General features: G+C 38.9%; 1 protein-coding gene across 14 annotated transcripts in view; it reads left to right on the top strand.

Annotated features, from left to right (window-relative positions):
• LMO7 (LIM domain 7) overlaps positions 1 to 23,011 on the top strand; it is a 200,725-nt gene that overhangs the window by 134,380 nt on the left and 43,334 nt on the right. For 11 of the 14 annotated variants that reach the window (XM_029209943.1, XM_029209941.1, XM_029209937.1 and 8 more), the window contains 5 exons: positions 5,457 to 5,487; positions 6,274 to 6,387; positions 10,459 to 10,657; positions 14,632 to 14,884; positions 19,133 to 19,162. In XM_029209943.1, coding sequence (XP_029065776.1) covers positions 5,457 to 5,487; positions 6,274 to 6,387; positions 10,459 to 10,657; positions 14,632 to 14,884; positions 19,133 to 19,162 — 627 coding nt within the window. Of the gene's footprint in view, positions 1 to 5,456; positions 5,488 to 6,273; positions 6,388 to 10,458; positions 10,658 to 14,631; positions 14,885 to 15,853; positions 16,133 to 17,451; positions 18,160 to 19,132; positions 19,163 to 23,011 lie in introns of all 14 variants that reach the window. The other 3 variants (XM_029209931.1, XM_029209938.1, XM_029209944.1) reach the window with 2 other exon arrangements.

The raw sequence follows: 23,011 nt of genomic DNA, 5'->3' as shown, positions 1-23,011 counted from the left end.
AAGCTTGGCAGCTCTTAGCCAGGCCTGTGGTTGACTCCAGGGGTACAGTCGTGAGTCAGGTGTGGTTCCAGCTCTCTGCTGTCCACCAGGAGAGATTCTATGAGAGGCTGAGGTGGGTGCATGCATGTGGGCCCAGGGTTAGCTCTTTGGATAAACAGAACATATTTGGAAATATTTTTGATGATGCCCTAGAATACAGCTGGCTGCACCAAGCTATAATAAAACTAGAATCTCATCCTTTAACACTCTGTTCCCAAACTATGCTGTCAGATAGGAGAGAGATAGACTTTGGCCATGTAGGCAGATTTTTTTTCCCTCAGATTTTGAGCTTTTGGAAAATTGAAGGGTGTTGGCCTAGGCAGTCCCTGGTAGATAAAGGGCAGGTGAGGAGGGCTGGCTTGGGGCCAACATGGATGTTTGGCCAACAAGGGTCATACCATACTAGTTTGCCTTGCTCTTTGTTTGACCTTATTCTAGAAACAATTTCTTGTTCAAAGCCTTTCAGAGAAAGAGGGAAAGGAAAGAAGAACATGAAAGAGTGTCTTGAATTGTGCTTCACAGAAATGTCTCTTCTAGGGGGAAAATACTATGTGTGGGGAGACTTGCCTGTCCTCTCGCCACTTCCCTTCCACCATACTGTGTGGTTGAGATGGGTAATTGGAGGATAGTCTTGAAGTGTCTCCTTTACTTGATCTGCTTGGGTTCAGTACTTTTCAAATGTCTATCTTAAGCCCAGTGAAATGGGTATGTGGTTTCCAGGTGAGACTATGGAGGCAAAGAGTTAGATAAGCATTGCCACATTCTCACAGCTCCCAAAAGTGGAGCCAGAAATCACACCCAGGAGGTCTGACTCCAGAGCCTGCCCTCCTAGCCACGCTGCTGCCTCGGGGAAGAATGGGCTCTCCCGATGAGAGCCAGAGCATCCACATGGATTTTATTTCCCTGGTCCTTTCCTTAGAGATGGTGCTCCTTGATGGAGGATTTGTACGAGTATTTTAAAACAGCTTTGAATAAAGAAAGGATCACACCTAGAGTTTCCTGGCTCTAAGTATACCTTGAAGTTAGGATAAGGTGGTTACTGATGGATCTTGTTCACTGATGGGCTTACTTGAGGGTTTATGGCTCTTTTCTTCCTGTCCTCTGGCAGAAAGTTTAGAGCTTTGTGATGAGCACATGTTTTCTGGTCCTTTGTCAGGTAGTGAAGAATTACCAGAGCTATTCCATTAACAGAGTGGAAGATGATATCTATGTCATACTTGCTATTTCTTGAATATTAAACAATATTTAAATTAGTGTATAATACACAGAGAAGGCTAGCAACATATTCAACATAGTCATTTTTTTCAAACTATTAATGTTTCATCTCTGTCCCTTTTTATGGTAAATTTGGGTTTCACGGAAGGTTTGGATTCTTTGGGCTTTGTCTCTCAGAGCTCTGCTGGGAAGCTTTTTTATCCCAGAGACCATCACTTAATCTTTGTACTCAGCACTTTGAAGCTGCCCTTTGTTTTTGAACCTGTGCCTTTTTTGGGTTATTGATCTATGATTATAAAGAATTCCTTTTATTGCAATTTTAAAGAAAATAACTTTAAAAAAGAAGCCCAGTTATGAGTATCAATACAGTTGGAGTCAAAATTGGATGTTTTAAGTAAGCTAATGTAATTTAACTGTCCTTTGACATCACATAGGAATCTCCTGAGCTTTTATCATTTCAGGATTTCTTTTGCTGACTTACATTTCTGTAAGCTAAATAAATGTGTTCAGATTAGTATTGGTGAGCATCTGTGTGCCATGCACTGTGCTAGGCATTTTTTAAAAAAATTATGGAAATAATTAATTTAGAAAACTCCAGGAACTCAGAGGTTTTGTTTTGTTTTTTGTGGCTTTTGGCCACGCTGAGTGGCATGTGATCTTAGTTCCCCGACCAGGGATCGAATCCACGCCCCCTGCGTTGGAAGCATGGAGTCTTAACCACTGGACCACCAGGGAAGTCCCATGTGCTAGGCATTTTTAATAAAATATTTTAACATACTTGTCAGGTGGTAGACCCTGTCTTAAGACACTTGGGATGTGGCAGTAAATAAAATCACAAAAATTCCTTTTGGATTATGACGAGACAGATAATAAACGAATGCGTGCAGTTGATGGTTATAAATTCAAAAATAAAGCAGTGATGACAGATGGGGAGTGTCAGGCAGGCTGGTTGCAACTTAAATATTGGGGTCCAGCATGGCGTCACTAAGAAGCCTGTGTGGGTAACTTGGTAAAGAAGTTGGGCCCTGCCCTCACATAGCTTACAGTCTAGTGATAACTGCTGCTTGGTGTGCACTTACCATGAGGCTAGGGACTCTGCTAAATACCTGTGTACTTTTCTTATGATGTCCTGGAATAAGGGCCATTATTTGCAGTTTCTCCAGAAGGAGATGGAAGCTTCAAGAGTTAAGTAAATTGCAGAGATGAACATAGCTAGTGGGACCTACATCTGACCCAAAGACCATGCTTTTGAACAGGGAATTATACCATGTCAACTGTTGAAATATCTGTTGTAAGGGAATTAGCCTATTTGTAGATCAGACTGTCTTATTTTGGGTTCTGATGGGTTAGGCAATATCTTGGATGGCTCATAGAGAGACTGATACCATGAGTTTCTCCTCTGCCCTCATGCTTGCTCTATTTGGAAGGCTTTGGGGTTGTGCCCTGTGGCCACAGCAGGGAAAGGAGCTGCCTGGTTACTGACTTGCATACAATGAGATGTGTTTGTTGTGTGTCAGAAGTTGACCTCTATTGACTCCAGCAAATCATTGACTACTTGAATTCCTGGCATTACATTTCAGTGATAGAACAGCAATTTGGCTGGCATGTGTGTCACTGTGTTCAAGAGCATGTTATAAATGCTCATATTCAGAAGGGATTGTGAAATGAGGGAAAGGTTGTAGTGCCAAGGTCACTGCTTATTGTGAGTGTTTATTCCAAAATAGGCCATACCTGGTGTTTACAATTATTGCTTTATCATAATACAAAGTAAATGAGTGTGTTGGATTAGAAACCTTTAGAGAGGGCTGTGGAAAGGAGGTCAGGGGTTCAAGAGAGCTCTGTTCCTCTTCCTGCCCTCAGTATACTTATGAGAAAAGTGGGGTGGTTTGAATTGACTGTTAAGAGTGTGGTGATTTTCAGCCTAATGTATCCTTTTCATTGAGTATTGATGGTTCTTTGTGCTTTGGTTAATGTCTGAAGTGTGTTTGTTGGTCATTAATATAAAAAGAGGCTATATATTTTATCACTTTTTTTTTTTTGCCCATGCTGTGTGGCTTGCGGGATCTCAGTTCCCCGACCAGGGATTGAACCCAGGCCATGGCAGTGAAAGTGATGAATCCTAACCACTGGACCACCAGGGAATTCCCAATATAACTCTTTTTTTTTTTTATTGTCAGTTTCTAGTGACTTTTTCCCCCCACTTCTTTGAAAAATGTTGATTTTGTTTTTACAAGATGATTTTCTTTTTTACTTAAGAGATAAGCTATGATTTAAGTACTTGGGCTATAAAATTTATTTGCTTTTTTGAAGTATGTATCTTTTTCTATATGTGTACTTTAAGTGTACAATTCACAGACTTTAGAGATGGAACTCACTTAAATAGCCAGCTTACAGATCAAAATATAAGAAATTTTCAGTGCTCTAGAAGCCCCTCACCTTTTTCCAGTCACTTCCAACCTCCCCCACCAGGGTGAACAGTATCCTGACTCCTAACATCATATCTTTGTTATGCCTGTTTTTGTTCTCGACTTGAATGAATAATACAGTCTGTGCTCTGTTTGGCTTCCTTTACTTCCCATTGTTTGTCAGATTGAACCATATAGCTGCAGGTTGTTTGTTCTCATTGCTATGGAATATTTCATTGCGTGGATATTCCATAATTTATCCATTCTACTGTTAAAGACATAGATGTAGCTCCAGTTTATTCTATTATGAATTGTGCTTCTATAAAGGTTCTCATGTGACTTTTGGTGAACATCTGTAAGCATTTCTGTTGGGTATATATCGAGGAGTGGAAGTACTAGATCACAGAATATGCATATACTGTATATTCAGCTTGAATAGATGCTACCAAATGTATTAAAGTAGTTGTACCAATTTACATTTCCACAGTAGGGTGAGAGTTTGTGGATTTTACTTTTGTTATGCTGTTTTGGGGGTAGGTGAGAGGCAAATGTAGTTCTTAAGTTCATTTCAGTTCATGTTTATCTTATGGGAAGGAATGGTTGTAGCTGTCTTCATGGATTCTTTGAAAGTGAAGTTAAATGTTTGTCTCCGTTTGTGTGCTCATTCTCTCCCCCTTTTCTTTGTCTCCCTGTGTATATATGTTATATATGTGTGTTTTATATGTCTTACACACATGATGTGTGTGTATACGTATATATTTTCTTATAAATGTACTACTTTTGACTCTTAGACTGAAAAGCGACCTTGGAGGTCATCTAGCTCAGGCTCCTGCATCTCTCTGAATTAGCAATGATCCTGCTTAAGTCTGATGGAAAGCACCAATAGTTTAGGGTCATCCATCGCTTTGTTAATTAGCTTATGTTTTTTCGTCTTCAACGTTGCGGTGACATCTGCCTCTTTAACTTTTCCCACAAATGTCATGCCCTTTTACAAGTGGGGGGAAAACTCATGATGCTTATAATAGAGTGAAATCTCTTTAGGCAGAGATTCATGGCTATGTTTTAAACTGCACTTTTCAACATCTGCAGGGTTTGGTCTCTGAGCAATTTTCTCTGGGGAACTTGAGTGAAAAATCCCTCACGCAAAGTGGAAAAGAAAACTCAGGGCAAAATTACTTTTGTTTTTTCCTATTTAAGGCTTTTTTCCCCCATTTCCTGATTTTTTTTTCTGCCGTGAGCACGCATTGATTTTTTTCCCCCTTTTGACTGGGTTTAAACATTGTTTAAAATGAAAACTTATAAATGCAAATAACACATTTAAAAAATCAGACTGGGGCTTCCCTGGTGGCGCAGTGGTTGAGAGTCCGCCTGCTGATGCAGGGGACACGGGTTCGTGCCCCGGTCCGGGAAGATCCCACATGCCACGGAGCGGCTGGGCCCGTGAGCCATGGCCGCTGAGCCTGCGTGTCCAGAGCCTGCGCTCCGCAACGGGAGAGGCCACAACAGTGAGAGGCCCGCGTACTGCAAAAAAAAAAAAAAAAAAATCAGACTGTAATGAATAAAGTAATGAAAAAAAGACAACCTTGCTTTTTATAGAAAACTGACAATTATATTTCATGAAATCAGTGAATATGGAAAAATCCTTCTGATGGATAATATACTGACTAAGGTTTCTGAACTTCCAGGTGGTATTAATATTCGTAGAACTTTAGAATACAAATGAGTTTTTTCTAGTTAATAATTAACAATTTAAGGTGCATAGATATTACTAATGGATATTTTCTTTTTTCTTTACAGGCAAGAAGAGACTGATAGGAGAGTGAAAAATGTAAGATATATTTAATGGGACATTATAAATGGTTTTTTACTTACATGTTCTGTGGAAAGGTAGTAGGATCTAAAAATATCTGATATATTCTCTATCCTTTTTCTAAGTTTTGCTAGAAACAAATTCTAATTGTGTTTAAATATGGTTGAAACATGTATTTTCTGACCTCATAGTATAAGAAGGTGGGTTAAATCTAGGGAGTGGGTCCTTACATGTTAGTAATGTGGTAAAGGCAAATGAATAGGCTATAGGATTTTTAGGAGAGCAAGTCAGAAACCACCAAAATCAGACTTTAAGGAAAAACACTAAACGTTTAAGGACTCTGGGCAATTGCCCAATGTAGACTTATATCTATAATATTCTGCATATTAGAAGAATTTCTAAAAATGTGACAGCTTTATTGAAAAACATAAGAGCTCAATATCATTATTAGGGAAGCTGAGAATTTTTGATTTTAAGTGTGCAGTCTGTAAGATTGTTGGAAAACTATTACTTTAAAAGTTTAATTTATGTTTTCTTACTGTAAATTTTTTCCTTCTTCATGTGTACCGGTAGAGTATAAATACCTGTTGGGGTCTAGGCTTTCGCTCTGAGAATGTGCTCAGAGATGGAAATCTAAGAAGAATTAACATTTTTAGTGACCCTTCTCCTTTACATAATTTAAAAGAAAATCTACTTTTCAACCATAGATACTGTCTTTTATCTAGAGTGCTCACTTGCATTTGAGCTTGCCATTAGTTACTAAATAGACTGATCTTGTTGTTTCATGGAATTTTTTTTTTTAAGGTTTTGATAACTTTGTACTGGTTGGGAAGAAAAGCACAAAGTAACCCCTACTATAATGGTCCCTATCTTAATTTGAAAGCATTTGAGAATCTTTTAGGACAAGCTCTGACTAAGGTAAGGAAACTCTATCTATATGAGACAACTACTCTAACTAGTACTACTTCTCATCTTCCCCTTTCCCCTTCGTCTCTTTTTTCCACATGCCCTCTGCCTTCTTCTCCTCCCTCTATAATATATGGCGGCTCTGATTGGGATGGGTGGAGAGGATTGTTACTCATTTGCTGGCTTTGTAAGCCACCACAAGGAGTGAGTAAGTATTTCAGAGCAGTTTCCAGGGTATATGATATAGGTATACGTATTTATTTCTTAATTTTAGGTAACTCAGCAAAATACTAATTTACTTTCTTTCTTAGGCACTTTATATAACCTAACTCTTTCTATATTCATTATGAACTTAACCTGTAATAGAGAGGTGCTTCAGGGCTATTAAAATGTATGGAAGTTACTCATTTCTTTATCTTACTGTCTTGCCATGAGTCATTATATCTCAAGTGCCAGCGCTGACCAGGGTTGGCCAAATCTTCACTCATAATATTCAAATGGGAAAATGAACTTCACTATGGGGGTATTTATGCAGGAGAATCTGCTGTGTGCAGAAGAAAATATGTCATCAAAATAATATATGATCATCTAATTAATATTAGTTGCTTGATGGGTCTTTATGATGATTAATCAGGCATTTAACATTAGTCTCTGGCACATTGTAAGGATGTAATAAATGTTAGTTACTATAATTGGAAGATAGAAATTTTAGGATGAAAATGATCACTTTGCCTTATAACTACTCTGATCTCTAAATAGTTTTGCCTGAACCCAGCCACATACATTATAGGGAGATGGGATTATAGTCTAGAAGGTTAGGGTATTCCTTCTGGATTTTTATTTTCTAATTGTAAAGAGTTGATAATACCCTATTTAAATTCCTTAAAACAGTTAATTCAGATAACAGTTGAGATAATACCATGCACAAGCATTGTACTAGTTGTTGAGAAAACACTCATACAAGGCTGATGACCCATCCTTACAGCACAACCCTCTGATGTAGACAGATGAACAGGTAGGTCAGTGCAATAGAGGAGGGCAAGGCTCTGAAGGATGAATGTGGCAGGGATTTGAGCAAGGGCAAAGCCTTGCCTTACAGGTATTTCAGCTAAGAAAACATCCAGTTAAAAATAACATAGGACTTTGGCTCTTGCATTAGTGTTCTCATTACAGCCTTTGGTTCTTTTTATGGCAGTCTGACTCAGGTTGAATCATCCTAGTAGAGTGTTTGTGCTGGGAATGCTTTATTCGAGGCTGCTTCCTATCACCAGTATCAAAATCAGAGTAGGTAAAAAAAAATTTTCAGGGACTTCCCTGGTGGCGCAGTGGTTAAGAATCTGCCTGCCAGTGCAGGGGACACGGGTTCGAGCCCTGTTCTGGGAAGATCCCGCATGCTGCAGAGCAACTAAGCCCGTGCGCCACAACTACTGAGCCTGTGCTCTAGAGCCCGTGGGCCACAACTACTGAAGCCCGTGTGCTTAGAGCCCATGCTCCGCAACAAGAGAAGCCACCGCAATGAGAAGCCCATGCACCACAACAAAGAGGAGCCCCCGCTCGCCACAGCTAGAGAAAGCCCATGCAGCCATATGACCCACGCAGAAGACCCAATGCAGCCGTAAATAAATAAATTTATTTAAAAAAAAAAGAATTTTCATAGGTAAAACTATAGTTGTGGTTCCGTTCCATTATTGTGGAGTGTGGAGAGCCATAAGAGGTGCGTGAATATATGAGCTGTTTTGCATCTGTTCTGTTAAAATCAAAATCATTGTGTTCATCAGACTTTTCTCCCTTAACTAGATAACGCTTAATGGCCAATCCAAAATATATATTAAAAAAAATACTTGCAGTAAGCTGTTGACCCTTAGTCATCCTATAAGTTGTAGGTGACTCATTTTAGGTGACTTGTCAGAGTAAAGTCCTTGGTGGGGGTTAGGGGGAGGAACCAGGCAACGGGGCCAAACTTAGGTCCTTTCATAACCATGGTGGCACATCATCATTATCTTTAACACTTACGAGGTCAAAAATCATCTCCTTGAGTTGAACTCTAAGACTTCAACAAGTGTGTGTCTAAGAAACCTGGTAAATCTAAAGATTTACTTAGAATTTTAAAACCTATATTTTTTAAGAAGTATTTTGGTGGTACCAGCACTAAGCCCAGCTTCCCTACCCGCTTGGAAATAGGGTACAAAGCAGGCACTTGCATTTTCATGCTAGGATGTCAACTCTAATTCCAGGGTGTGTGTGGCGTCTGAAATATATGAAATCTCACATAAGTCTACTAGACCCTACTGGCACTTAAACATTTGTCAAACAATTCAACCACGAATTAACATCCAGTCTTAGCCAAAAGTATGCCTGAGACAGCTGCTAATTATTCATTGTAAACATTCTTTCTTCAGCTTTTTATCATATCTTGAGAATGTTCCTAATTAAAAGTTGAAAGAATAGTACAACAAATACCCACCTGTGTTCCATTGGATTTAATCATTAAACATGTCCCATATTGGCTTTATTTATGTATCTATCTGTGTTTTAATTAATCATTTCAAGGTAAATTGCAGACAGCTCACCCCTAAATACTCAGCATGCATCTCTTAACAGTAAGAATATTCTTCCATATACCTGTGATGTCTACTAGACCAAAGAACAGTCATGGATTCCACATTAGTTAATATCCAGTCTATATTCAGAACATCCCAATTGTCTCCCAACTCTCTTTCATAGCTTTTTTTCTGAATAATGATTTAATGAAAGTTGACATATTACATTTGGTTGTTAAAGAACCTAGGAGTTCCTGGGGCTTCCCTGGTGGCGCAGTGGTTAAGAATCCTCCTGTCAACGCAGGGGACACAGGTTCGATCCCTGGTCCGGGAAGATCCCACACGCTGTGGAGCAACTAAGCCTGCGTGCCGCAACTACTGAGCCCGCGTGCTGCAACTACTGAAGCCTGCGTGCCTAGAGCCATTGCTCCGCAACAAGAGAAGCCACCACAATAAGAAGCCCGTGCACCTCAACTAGACAAAGCCCGCACACAGCAACAAAGACCCAAAGCATCCAAAAATAAATAAAATTAAAGAAAAAAAAGAAAGAAAACCCTCTGCTTTAAAAAAAAAAAGAACCTAGGAATTCCTATCTCTGTATTAGTATCATCACCTGAAAGTAACATTTCTGATTTTTACTGTAGTAACAAAATTACCTTCACCATATTAAAAAAAATTATAGTTACTAGCTATTCATTGAGTACTATGTATTAGAACTATGCTAAAGCCTTTATAAATTCTACTTACATGCTAATTTTAAAAAGTCCAGTTGTATTTTGCTATTAACTTTCCTAGAGGAATGTTAGTTAAAAATGCTTATTTTAGTAAGTTCTATATGATTTACAAACCTGTGGTTAATAACATTTACATATTTCTATATAGCTGTTATATGAGCTAAACAAGTATTTCATTTAGATCCAGGGAAAATGTTTTATATTCAACAAACAAGTCTACTTTCCTTGGTTCACATCTAGGTTTTGAGTGAAAATAAATGAATTTGTGAAGTGTACGCCTGCTATTCTTGCCCCTCTCTCTTTTAAAACTTTTCTTTCTGTTAAAGAACTTTGTTATGGCTTTTTTGTTTATTTAATAAAAATGAGCCCTAATATTTCCTGGAGGTAGGCTGAATATAATCTTATTAACTTTTCTCCTTTTGGATATCAAAATTAAGGTTGGCTTTTCTCATTGCCTCCTTTCATGTTTATTGCCAGAAAACTGTAGATAATAATTGATTTTAGCCTTTGAATGTTACTCTAATTATTAGCTTTTCTTTTATTAAAACGTCCCCCCTTATTATTACCTTATTAAATAATATTGAATACCTCCATATAGTCACATGAGTGCCAAGTATTAGTTGTGGGAAAACATTTACGGATTTATATTCTGATTTTTATCAGATTTTTTCTGATATTTAATGGGGCAGTCTCATTGCCTCACCTATCAAATGCAGCACAACTTGAACTATTGCAAATCAATAAGCGATAACTGATTACATTTTTGGAAGTTTATGCTAACTTACAAGTCTTTAAAAAACGTTCTTCAGGCACTTGAAGAGTCCAGCTTCCTGAAGAGGAGTGGCAGAGACAGTGGTTACGGTGATATCTGGTGCGCTGAGCGTGGAGAATTTCTTGCTCCTCCAGGCAACTATAAGAGAGAAGATTCATTTGAAAGCTTGGACTCTTTGGGGTCTAGGTCATTCACAAGCTGCTCCTCTGATATCACGTTGAGGGGGGCACGTGAAGGTGAGTTACGTTTTGGACTGGACGGTTTATTTTTATTTCTTTGTGTATTGAGAGAAAATTGGGAATTGGAGAGAGTAGAAAAATGGAGTGAAACTATTGAGGCAAAAATTTCGCCGAGAAGTATATTTTTGTAGAGATGGAAATATAATTGGGGGTGTCTTTTCTTTCCTTCTTTCCTTCCTCCCTCCCTCCCTCCCTTCCTTCCTTCTCTCTGTCTCTCTTTCTGTCTCTCTTGTTCCTTCCTCACTATATTGCCACTAGAAGGGTGATAGTTCACTTCTTTTAATCTTCTGTTTTTAGAGGAGTTTGGGGAAGAGACAGTTAACTATGACCTGTTTTATCAGCGATAATCTATCCTAATTCTTTTCTCTCCAGATTCGGGTTTAATAATCTCTGCCTCTGAGGCCTAGTAACTGATATATCTAAACATAAGAAAGAAAGTAAATAAGATTCTATAAAAGTCTGTTCTAGCTCCTGAATAAACTTTCTTTCCTTTTCTTACTTTTCTGCAAAAGATAAAAAAAAAACAACACAAAACTTCTAAGAAAAAACAGGAAAATATTTTAATAATTATCTCTACCTAAGAAAAGAAATGATTGATATCTGTCATGATAGAATATTATGCTAAACTTTGATTAAGTAACGACACTGGCACTGTGTTAGAAAACGTCTTTTGCGTCTGTCAGGGTCAGAGTAAACCCAGGACAAGTGTGAAAGGAATGTGTTAATGAAAGTTTCTGTTGTGGGAGGGAACTTTCTTTCAAAATCCCAATATTGTGGTCAAATCTGTTATTTAAATGCAAGTCTTTTTCCCCTGGCTATTGGGTGGTGTCAGAAATTTCTGACTGTATGCCTCTCACAATTCAAATTGACTAGATTGAAACCACAAGTGAAGTTTCTTGAACTATTTCTGTGCTTCCACCATCAGCATGAAAAATTGAGAGTTCTGGTTGTGAGTTTTTGCCGGATTGTTAGAGAGTTTACTTTGCTTGTTTATTTTGATTATTATTCTTTATTTTAAGTGTTTTTCCTAATTTTTTTTTTTTGCGGCCTAATGTTTTTATTATAAAAAATTTCAAACATCAGCAAAGTTGGAAGAATTTTACATGAATACCCATGTACCTGCCACCTAGTTTTACCATAACATTTTACTGTGCTTGCTTTATCACATACCAAGCTCTCATTCTCTATGCATTTATTATCCATCTTATTTTTTGAGGCACTTCAGAGAACATTACACGTGTCCTAAATGCTTCAGCATGCAATCATTAGCTAGAATTCAACCTTTATTTGCTTTTGTTCTTTTAATGTAAATTTACATAAAAGCAATGTACAATGAATTTGTTTTTCAAAAATAGAATGAATCCACAAATATTATAACAAAACCCCAAATTCTTTAGATTGAGTAGTCGTGGCATTTAGACGTTTAAAAAGTGAATGGCTATTTGCGTTAACCTTTACAATTACTGCTGTATTTGTTGGCTGTTTGCTGTCTAGCTTTAATGTTTTCATAGCCCAGATGACTCTTATAATAGTTTTAAGGAAATGAATGAGTTCATAATTCATCTGAGTGATTAAAGCTGTAAAAGCAGAGGTTGAAATTCTCAACCCACTACATTACTTTGTCCTGACTGAAGAACCTAACACATGTGATGTTTGAATTCATATCTGACCAACAGAAATAAAAGGGACCCGTATTGAAGACGTGTGGGAGTATACAGACTCCAGTCAGTTCAAATGCAGCGGTCCGGTGGTGTGACTTGAAGCACTGTCCTCAGATATGTTGGGTTGGGTTCCCGGCCCTTGTGAGGAAAAGCAGAGGGTTACTGTCATGCTGCTTCCTGATCTTGGGAAGGGAGTTGCAGACCATGTCTGAAGAGGGTGGAAGTGAAGACTTGGTAATTACAACTAAGGAAAAAAAAAAAAAGAAAATCCTGGGGGCCACCAGGATGATAAAACATTTTTGTGATCAGTATGTTGAAATTCCGCTACCTACCAGGTTGTAGTCCCAAATTGATGATCAGTATAATATTGCTGATAAGATAATATTTTTAGGTTAACAGAATTGCAAAGTCATATTCCTTAGTTTTATATGAAGCCTCTGTTGACTGAAAAAAAGAAAAGCAAAAACACAATCTGAAGGTTGAGAATTATGTTTTATTCAGCAGACTTGCTGAGGACTTAAGCCCAGAAGACAGTGTCTCAGATAGTTCTGAGGGACTGCTCTGAAGAGGTGAGGGTGGAGCCGGGATAAATAGGAGTCTTTGTAAAACAAAACAGACAAACAAAAAACAACTCACTCAGGTAGTCAGAACATCAAAAGATTGCTGTTAATTAAAGAAAAGCCAGACATCTCAAGTTAATGAATTTCAAGCTTTCCTATGTATGGAAAGATGAAAGAGTCTGGGCTCACTGAAATCATTCCTTTGACACACACCTTAACTATATGGGGCGAGTAGCCTGCTTTTCTCCATCCTGAATCCCCTCAGGGTGCATAGTCGGGGACAGGCGCAGTGGCTGCTGGCTGGATGGCCGCAATATCCTTTGTTTACTGATATGGCTGGTGGCATTTTTCATCCATATCTCTTACCAGATCAAGAATATTTCCCTACTCTGCAGCACACTGTACTGGACTAAAAAAAAAAAAAAAAAGCTTAAAAAATTCCGAAGTAGAAGGATCTTCTGTACAAATTTCACATGTACAAGATTTTAGCAAGAATCGTTGACATTTCTCTCTTATTTTCAAAAACTGTACTAATTTAGGAGGCAGTAAAAACAAAGCGCGAGATTATTGACTATTAATCCTTCTGGTCATAGCTGCTATACTTCCTCCTTTCTTTCCATGACTCTCCTTTCCCTGTTCCTGTCTCAAGGTCTCCTAGCTGTGTGTTCAACCGCTTCCTGTAGCCTCCTTTCTGTTACTACTGTAGACTCGTGCCAGGCACGGGGGAGGGGACGAGACTGCCTTTGACTCAGGTTTACCCTGCAGGTGTGCTCCTGCCTAGAGCCCACAGCTCCCAGGTCCTCAGGTACTGTGCACAGCCAGCCTCTGAGAGCTCCGGCGGGAAGCATGCAACATTTGCAAAGTTTCTTAACAAATACACAGAGGCAGGAAGAAAAGGGCAGAATGGGAGGCAGCTGAAGCTTGTATCTATCGTATCTATATCGTATCTATTGTAATGTTTTATACCCTCATTTCTTCCCATGTATTTAAAAGAACAAACTGACTTTTTTTTTTTTTGAGTACAGATTAGTGTTTGCATCTATCTGACCTTGAGGTGTATCAAAGTGTATTCTTTCAAATTTGTGTGTAAATGATGTTGAATCAAAATACAAGGTTCCCAATATTTCCGTGACCACCATCAGAAAAAGCCTCGAGTTCTGTGTTCTCTTAATATTTTGGGGGGACATTAGAAGTCATTTGGTCCAACCTCATGTGTAATGTGTGATTCTTGCTCATAGGGGTCTCACAAGGATCTATCAAACTTCTTTGTGCTTTTTGCATCTCTTTCTTTGTCTTCCCTTGTCTCTCGCCTCACAGAAATTTTGGGTGACTGCATGATTTATTTTAAATGACTGAGTTTCCCTCGAACTACATTCAGATCTCGTTTTAGGCACCTTTGACTTGATTGCTAGATTTTATTCACAGGTATTCCATCAACAAATTTTATGACAAATCGTGAGGGCAAGGAAGACTGGGAAGAAAAGGGGTTCAGCCATAAACCGGGACTTTTTCTGCTTAGAATGTGCAACAGTGAAAGAATGTACTGCATGCATCTCCAGTATGCAAAGCAAGTTCCTCCTGATGGGTCTTATCACAACTTCATGACAAATTTCTAAAAATATTCCCTGCAGTTAGCAGTAGAGCACTGGGTTTCCAAGGGAAAGACAAACGCAGGCATGCTGTGTGGGTTTCAGTTGGACGAGTAATCTGGAGAGTAAAGCAAATTCTTGTGCCTTTTTTTTTTAAATAGGTTGTGAAAGTGACACAGATTCTGAATTTACATTCAAAATGCAGGACCATAATAAAGATGATATGTCATATCGAAGGATTTCGGCTGTTGAACCAAAGTCTGCTTTACCATTTAATCGCTTTTTACCCAACAAGGGTAGACAGCCATCCTATGTGCCGGCACCCTTAAGGAAGAAAAAGCTGGACAAAAATGAGGATAACAGAAGAACCTGGGCAAGCCCAGTCTGCATAGAAGCCGATCGAACATTTCCAAGGTACTGGGATGCGAGCTGATTGTTGAATTTTAAAATTCAGTCTGCTTTGTGAATTTGCCAGGATATTTAAATTTGGTAAAAAGGAATGGTCCTTAAAATGTATTTCACAGATAACATAAAACTTCATTAATGAAGTATTTCTTTTACTTACCTATATTTTTAGTCATCCGTATCTTGAAGAGATTTCTTCTGTTTTAGAATGTCAGCGTATGATTTGCCGGTTCTTTTTTTAGATGCATGCCTTTAGCTCACTGGTTATCTTTCAGCTTCCTGGATGACTTACACTGTTCATTGTGAGCTCTGCTGTGTTACTTTCTTCCATTATTTTTTTCTGTGTTGACTGAGCTCAGTGGACACAAAAAGAATCCTTTTATTTCCCATCAAATCAGCAGAGCAAAGCATGATTTTTCGAATCCAGATTCCTATCAGAAGGAGGTGTATGGTTCTGAAAGTGGATCAGACTCGGAGGAGGAACGGAGGTTGCCGGATATAGTTTTGGATGACTTAGCCAACCGTAGATTCCAAATGAAAAAGAGGCCCGAGGGTTTCATCTCGAAAAGCATCTCTCCTAAGTCTTGTGCACCAATCTTTTCTCCTGCTGATCCATTAGCCACTGGGCTATACAGAATGACGAGGTCAGAAAAATTTCTCTTGGATTGGAATGTCTATTATGCTCTTGATTTTTAATATGTAAAGTAATACCCCAGATGGTTTGCAATTTGTCTCTCTCTTTTAACACATTTTGTAGTTGTCTTTGGCCCTTCTGTATCAAGCTCTTCTCTAATTAAAATGAGATGCTATTATAATGCCTTAACTTTGTTGTAGGAGCTGGAATGATGAGACTGATGAGAATGGGAACTAATTGGCTGCATTCACAGTGTAAACTTTGTGAGACAGAAAGCATGCCTCTTGTGTTCTGTGTCACAAATTGCTCACGTGGTGTCTTAACTGGTTGGATGTTTTGAACAGTAACGAGAGGAGAACTTGGGGCACAAACGTGGAGAACTGGCCAACAGTACAAGAAACTTCAGACTCCTCTTGTTATTTGGAAGAGGCAGAAGAAAAGACAAGCATACCCAACACTGTAAGGGATGATCTTTATGTGCGAAAGCTAAGCCCAATCATGCCAAGCCCAGGGAATGCTTTTGATCAGTTTCTTCCCAAATGCTGGATCCCAGAAGATGTGAACTGGAAACGAATAAAAAGGGAAACTTATAAACCATGGTATAAAGAATTTCAGGGATTCAGGTTTGTCTGTATGCATGTTTCTTTTATTCTGGTGTCCACTCAGTACCCTGGCTGGGTACATTCTATGTGTGCTTTTCATGAGAGAGGTTAATTTCCCTTCAACATCTGTAGAATTGCTAACTGAAAAAACTGTTTAAATTTAAACTTTAGGATCTGGATCGTAAAAAGTCCTCTCCATAGCCAGAGCTTGACATTATTTTTAGTCGCATCGTTCTCCAATTCTTTGTCTTCTTTTCTCTTTCCTTTCTCTATGTCACTCCACGGTAGAGGGAATTCAGACTCTGACGATGAGGATTCAGGCTCTGACAGAAGCTCCGCCATTTTTAGTAGAATACAAAAAGCAGATCATAGGCTAGACAGCAGCTGTCAGAGATGTTCACTCTTGCTGGAACTGGCTAAGAAATGGACCAGAAACTCCCGGGACACCCATGCAGCCAGGAGAACTAGTGGTGCTTCGGATGAACCCAGGTGTACCTGCCTGCATGAGCCCGCCTGCTTGGAGTCTGGCCTGTGACACCTGTGCCAGCTTCTGCTGCTACTTTAACCTCTGACCATGACGTGCTGAGTCATGAACACTTAGGCACTTAATGTTTAGTTACAAAAGCATAACATATGACATCGTGCTTTCTGTACAAGCATGTGAGCTTGAAATTCTATAGGATTAAATATTCTTTAGCACAATCACGTACAAGAGAGTATATAGTTACATGTGGCATAGACAGTTCTTGGGAAAACCGTTTTGAAAAGGCGTTTTAGGCAGTTGACCTAATTTTACAGTTGTGCTATGTGTGGAGCTGTGGAGAAAGGAAATAACTTATAGACAGGCACTGGGACAGGCGAGACTGGTGGGAAAATGCAAAGAGAAGATTCACAGGAGCCTTTAATAAAGCTTCAGAGCATTTTATTTAATCTGCTGACCACCTGTGCCTGTTGCATAAAGTGCTTATTGTTCAGCTCTTGAAGATCATTGCTGCTTCTCTGGGAGGGGACTTAGGTCGTTGTGGCCAATGGGATGAGGAAGGGGTGGAAGGGAACACTGTGTGTATCAGGGAGCTTCACTCTCTTCCCGTTCTGGCCCCATCACTTGGCCTCAGTGGTGCCCACTGAGAGATACATTCTGCTCTTATTCCTTTAAATGGTATCCAGGAAAGTCATGGATTACGGCATTAAATGCTGGTCTTTCTTCCCAGCAAGAGTCGCTCCCATGGCCCCCCAAAATAATTCACCCACAGTGACTGGCTAGTTGGTCTGCTACCTAATTACCTTTTCTCCCCAAATTTAATAAGATTCTCCCTTCCTTTTTCTTTTCTATGCTTCAGTCAGTTTTTATTACTTCAGGCCCTCCAGACATATTCTGATGACATCTTGTCTTCTGAAACACATATCAAAATTGATCCCACTGCTGGCCCAAGGCTCATAACACGCAGAAAGAATCTCTCTTATACACCAGATGACCTGGAGATGCCAGCCCTGGATCCTGACTTAGAGAATGATGATTTCTTTGTCAGAAAGACTGGGGCTTTCCATGCAAACCCATGTGTTCTTCGGGCTTTCGAAGACTTAAGAAGGCTTTCTGGGCAAGACGATCCTGTAGAGCAAGATATAATACTGCAGTGTAGGGAAGGTGAACTTGTACTTCCAGACCTAGAAAAAGATGATATGATTGTTCGCCGCATTCCAGCACAGAAGAAAGAGGTGCCTCTGTCGGGAGCCCCAGATAGATACCAGCCAGTCCCTTTCCCCGAACCCTGGACTCTTCCTCCGGAAATTCAAGCAAAATTTCTCTGTGTACTTGAAAGGACATGCCCACCTAAAGAAAAAAGTAATAGCTGTAGAGTGTTAGTTCCTTCCTGGAGGCAGAAGAAAGATGACATGTTGGCTCGTAAGATCCAATCTTGGAAGCTGGGAAGTACTGTGCCTCCAGTCAGGTTTACCCCTGGTCCCTGCAGCGAGGCCGACTTACAGAAGTGGGAGTCCATCCGGGAGGCCAGCAGGCTTAGGCACAGGAAGCGGCTGATGGTGGAGAGGTCAGAGTGTGTTTCTGCAAGGATTTGCTTGTCATGGATGGTCTTGTGTGACTTTTCTTGTGTGAGAAAGTGGCATCGTATTGCCCAGCTCTGCATGTCATGAGCCATTTGGAAGCATCCTGTAAAACATTGATTTTGCTTTGAGAAACCTTTAGTCTTTGTGTGGAAAAAGTGCAATTCCATATTTGCACATCTCATCACCTCTCTGAGACCTGTTTAAGAAGGTGTATACACAAATGTTGCCCTTGGCCTTAAGGATGACTATGATACTATTCTAACACATTGACGTTTCACGAAAATGTTTTCCAATTATATTTACAGACTTTTATTCTCACGTCCAGGCATTTCTGAAACAGTCTGGTTGTTTGGTTTTCCATGTTTCTCATATTTCGGAGTACATGATTTTTGTGTAAAAATTTCCCTTAAAATATGGCATTGCAAGTTTCATTTAACTTGATTTTGATTTTGACCTAGACTTCTTGGACTATCGATGTGTGACTTTTTAAATTTATGGTTTAAAGTTCAGTGCAAACATTATTAAAATGCATGAATGTTATTTGCTGTCTGCTACACTTTACATGTATGTAATTATGGCCATTTTGATAATGAGTCTGCATTTATGTGTTATGCAACTTGCTGTTTTGATGACTGTTCAGTTTGTTGAACTTTGGGATCGACAAATATTGGGTTAAATGAAATTAGTAGATCTAAATCTAACTTATTAGTTCCTGGCAACAGGAAGCTTTTTTAAAAATGGGTTTGTTGGTTCAGAGGGAATCAGGAAATTCTTTATCTTAATCTGAATTCCCTGAGATATGAGGTCAATGAGATTTTGAGACATGATCAAGAATGTGACTGAAGAAACAACCTTTTGAGATTTGTCCATCTCTAGTTCAACTCTTAAAGATGCTGATTTAGAAACTAACACAACTGGAAAAAATGACTTTTAATTTTTGGTTTTCTGATTTCTTAGACTCTTTCAAAAGATTTATGGTGAGAACGGGTAAGTTTTGTGGTTCACAGTAAAAAAAAAAATCTGCATTTTGTTTGTCCTTTTTGTAATACGTCCTTGCACTTCTACCCTGGCATGTCACTAAATGGGGGTGCTCTGTGCTGTGCATGAGACTTAAAAAATGGGAAATCTTTCTTAATTCTGCAACAAAATGGTAATATTTCTGTCTGAGTGCCCAGTGCATGAAGTCCTATAGGACAGCAACAGTTTGTTTTATTAGAAGTCGAAAATTCAGGCCCTTTTTTTTTTTTTTTCCTTAAGGAGTTGATTAAAAGTCACAAAAACACGTGCCTGAGATTAGGTGTATTTATTTTGCTATCTGATTGCTGCATAGACCAAACCTCTCATTTCTGGATGTTGAAGCCCAAATAACTATGTTTTAGAATATCTATGATGGAAAAAGAGTATTAGCATTTACTTTGAGGTTGGAATGCATGCAGTTGGCATTATCTGTGTACTCTCAGTTCAAGGGGAGCTTTGTTAGTTGGGATGGTGAGTGGCATTAGTCTTCCCTTAGTAGGATTTGGAAACATTTTCAAGATTCCTGATTAGGGTAAAATTTTATAACACGGCTGTATTATAAAGGCTAATCAGACTTCCAAAACTGCAAGAAAATTAAAATATTGGTAGTTTCCAATATAGCTGCAAGAACTATATTTAGAACTAATTCCCAGTTTTTGTCTACATTGGTCCTCTGTATCTGAGGATGCAGATCCTGGAACCAATCCCCCTCGGATACGGAGGGGCGACTGTCCTGTTGTTTAATTCTAGTCACCTGGTAGACATAAAATATGATAAAAATAATTTTCTGGAAATATTTTCCCTTTCTAGAATAACTGAGTTAAAATAAATACTTCTTTACTTTTAGTACACACTAACTATGTAGACTTAGTCATTCTTAGTGCAGAATAACCAGCTGGCTACATCTTAATATTTTATATCAAACTTTCTGTAACTTTGTGAACCTAACTGCTAATACTTCTTGATCAAGAAGAAAATTTAAGTATGTCAGATATTTTAATCTGCCTAAGCCTTTTCATCTCTAAGGTTCTCTAATTTTAAATTAATTAATTAATTAATTAATTTTTGGCTGCGTTGGGTCCTCGCTGCTACGCACGGGCCTTCTCCAGCTATGGCGAGGGGGCGGGGCCACTCCTCATTGTGGTGTGCAGGCCTCTCATTGCTGTGGCTTCTGTTGCGGAGCACGGGCTCTAGGGTTGCGCGGGCTGCAGCAGTTGTGGCTCGCGGGCTCAGTAGTTGTGGCTCGCGGGCTCTGGAGTGCAGGCTCAGTAGTTGTGGTGCACAGGTCTACCTGCTCCCAGCACGTGGGACCTTCCCGGACCAGGGCTCGAACCCGTGTACCCTGTATTGGCAGGCGGATTCTTAACCACTGTGCCACCAGGGAAGTCCCAGGTTCTCTGATTTTGATAGCTTTGGATAATTTTGATAATGTGGAGATCTTGGAAGGTACTAAAAATTACTATTTAAAGCAATACAGCCATTCTAGATGTCAAAGATGTAAAGGAGCGATGGGCAACTAATTTCAAGTACTTCTCAGCCGTTGATTTTAAAAATCAGGCTCCCAGCATGCTTTAAGTGTGCCTCGCAAAGGCACATTATCTCCTATCCAGTTTCTCATGTGTGCTTAAAGCGTTTCCATCAGGCAAGGTGAACGAGGCAATTTTTAGCATGACGCTCAAGCATCTGCTAATCTCAGTTCATCATGGGAAAGCTGTTTTAACTTGATAAACCAATCTTTGCAGTATCAAACATTTTGAATGATAAGTTTCAGAGGAATTTTCTTTGGTAAATAAGGCTTTATAATGTAAGCAGGTTGTTTTTCTTGAAGGGGATACGTATACACTGAGTACAAGTGCTTCACGCGACTGTAAACCTGTACAGCTATTCCAATGGCTCTACCTGTTCCCTCTTAGGAACACACTGTATGACTGGGTTAAGGAAAGAAGAGAAAAACCCAAAGGCTGAGGCTCAGCAAGCTAAGGGTTTTCCTGGGCCAGAGCCAGCAGCAGCAAATGCCTTCTGTAGACCGTTTCAGGATTGCTGCTTGCATAGTACGCCATTTGTTTTACAGGCTGTTCCCCATGCCGTTTACTGCCAAGGTAACACAAATAAAGCAAGGTTGTCTGTAAATGGAGACTGATGAATAATGCATGACTTGTCAGATAATGGAAAGTAACACAGATATATCTTCACAAAACTGAAGTGCATTTTAGACCACTTGCAATTAAAATATATTATTTGGGATTAAAAAAAATTCTCTCAGTTACCAATGTTTTTCTTAAATTGATCTGCAGTGAAAACAAAAAAAGATTTAAATTGGATTGAGTGTAGACATTTAATCTAGAATTCATCTCATGTTTATAAACATGTTTGTAAATGATTATAAACATGAAACAAGTGATATTTCTGGGTGGTATTCCTCTGGACATCGTGTATGTTGTCAAGCTTGGAACACTTACCTGGAAAAATCATTATTGCTCAACATCCTGTGATGGAAGAATAACTGCCTATAACATGAATGCTTTCTTTTTGGTAAGAACCAGGTTAAAGAGAAATGTGCATCACCTTTTGCAGGCTTAGATTGTTCATTTCTGGCTTGCTTTTTATTTGGCATTTAACACTTCTCACTTTACTTTTAGTGAGACGCTTTGTATGTGGCAGTCATTTTCTCACATGTGCTTTTGTGTTGCATGATTTGTCTTATGGTCCTGTGACATTTGAAAATTTGGTTATGATGCCTCTTGGCAGAAGCTGTTAATGACAAAGAATTTGTAATGGTATATAGCTATAATTTTGTAATATGATTAAGCCATTGAGTCTACTGCCAGTAGCAACAGGAAATGAACATTGATTCAAGGTGAAGTTGTAATCAAAGACAACTAAGACACGTATATTTTACTTATGGGGTTTTGGCCAAAAAATTCTGTAGAACTCTAAGACACGTAAGACAACAAGAAGGAAGGAAAAACAAAGTTGATGTGAGTTACTTTCTGAAGATTTTGCCCCCAGGGGACATTCAGCAATGTTTGTAGACATTTTTGATTGTCACATTGGGTGGGTTGAGGGGAGCGTTGCTACTGGTATTTAGTGCTTTTATAGCCAAAGATACTGCTAAATGTCCTACAGTACACAAGATTGCCCCCTACAATAAATAATTTTGGGGCCCCAAAATGTCAATAATGCAGCTATAGAGAAACACTGATTTAGACTCTAAACCTATAAAGGAAAAGTCTCTTATGTTATCTTATCATTATAATTTATGGTAATTCTAAAGCCTCTTACCCTGGTTTTAGCACTAATTACTCTTCAGAGAATTCCTACAACACCTAATGGAAATATATTTAGAGGTGCATAAATAGGTATATTCTTATCTTCCCTTGAAAGGTGGGGACCCCAAACTTAGCATCATGGAATTTCTGTTTGCCATATAAGGTTATCGGTGATTTTATATTTAGGAAATTTTGCTACATGTTGTTCCTTTTTGATCCCTTAGTTCCTAGATATTCATCTATAAATTTCCTGAGATTGTGTTCTAAAAAAATATCGTAACACTAGTCCCTGCACTGTGGGAAAAGAAAATAAGATTTTAGTGATCTTGTTTTATAATCTACTCCCTTTTTCTTAAACTTCCCCTTCTTTCTCTCTTCACCCTACATGCTATTTAAAAAAATTCTATTCAACTGAAAATGCAACATAATAGACCTGTATTTTTTTGGAAAAATCCAAATGCAGTTTTAAATTGGAGCTTTTGCAAATAAGGAAATACAAGGGTAAATGAACTGCAAGGGAATTATTTGCTAGTAAATAGTATCTCAGTTT

The sequence above is a fragment of the Monodon monoceros genome, unplaced genomic scaffold (assembly GCF_005190385.1).
Source record: "Monodon monoceros isolate NGI ecotype Baffin Bay Population unplaced genomic scaffold, NGI_Narwhal_1 Super_Scaffold_8, whole genome shotgun sequence".
Taxonomy (NCBI): domain Eukaryota; kingdom Metazoa; phylum Chordata; class Mammalia; order Artiodactyla; family Monodontidae; genus Monodon; species Monodon monoceros.
This window is presented reverse-complemented; position numbering and strand designations above follow the sequence as displayed.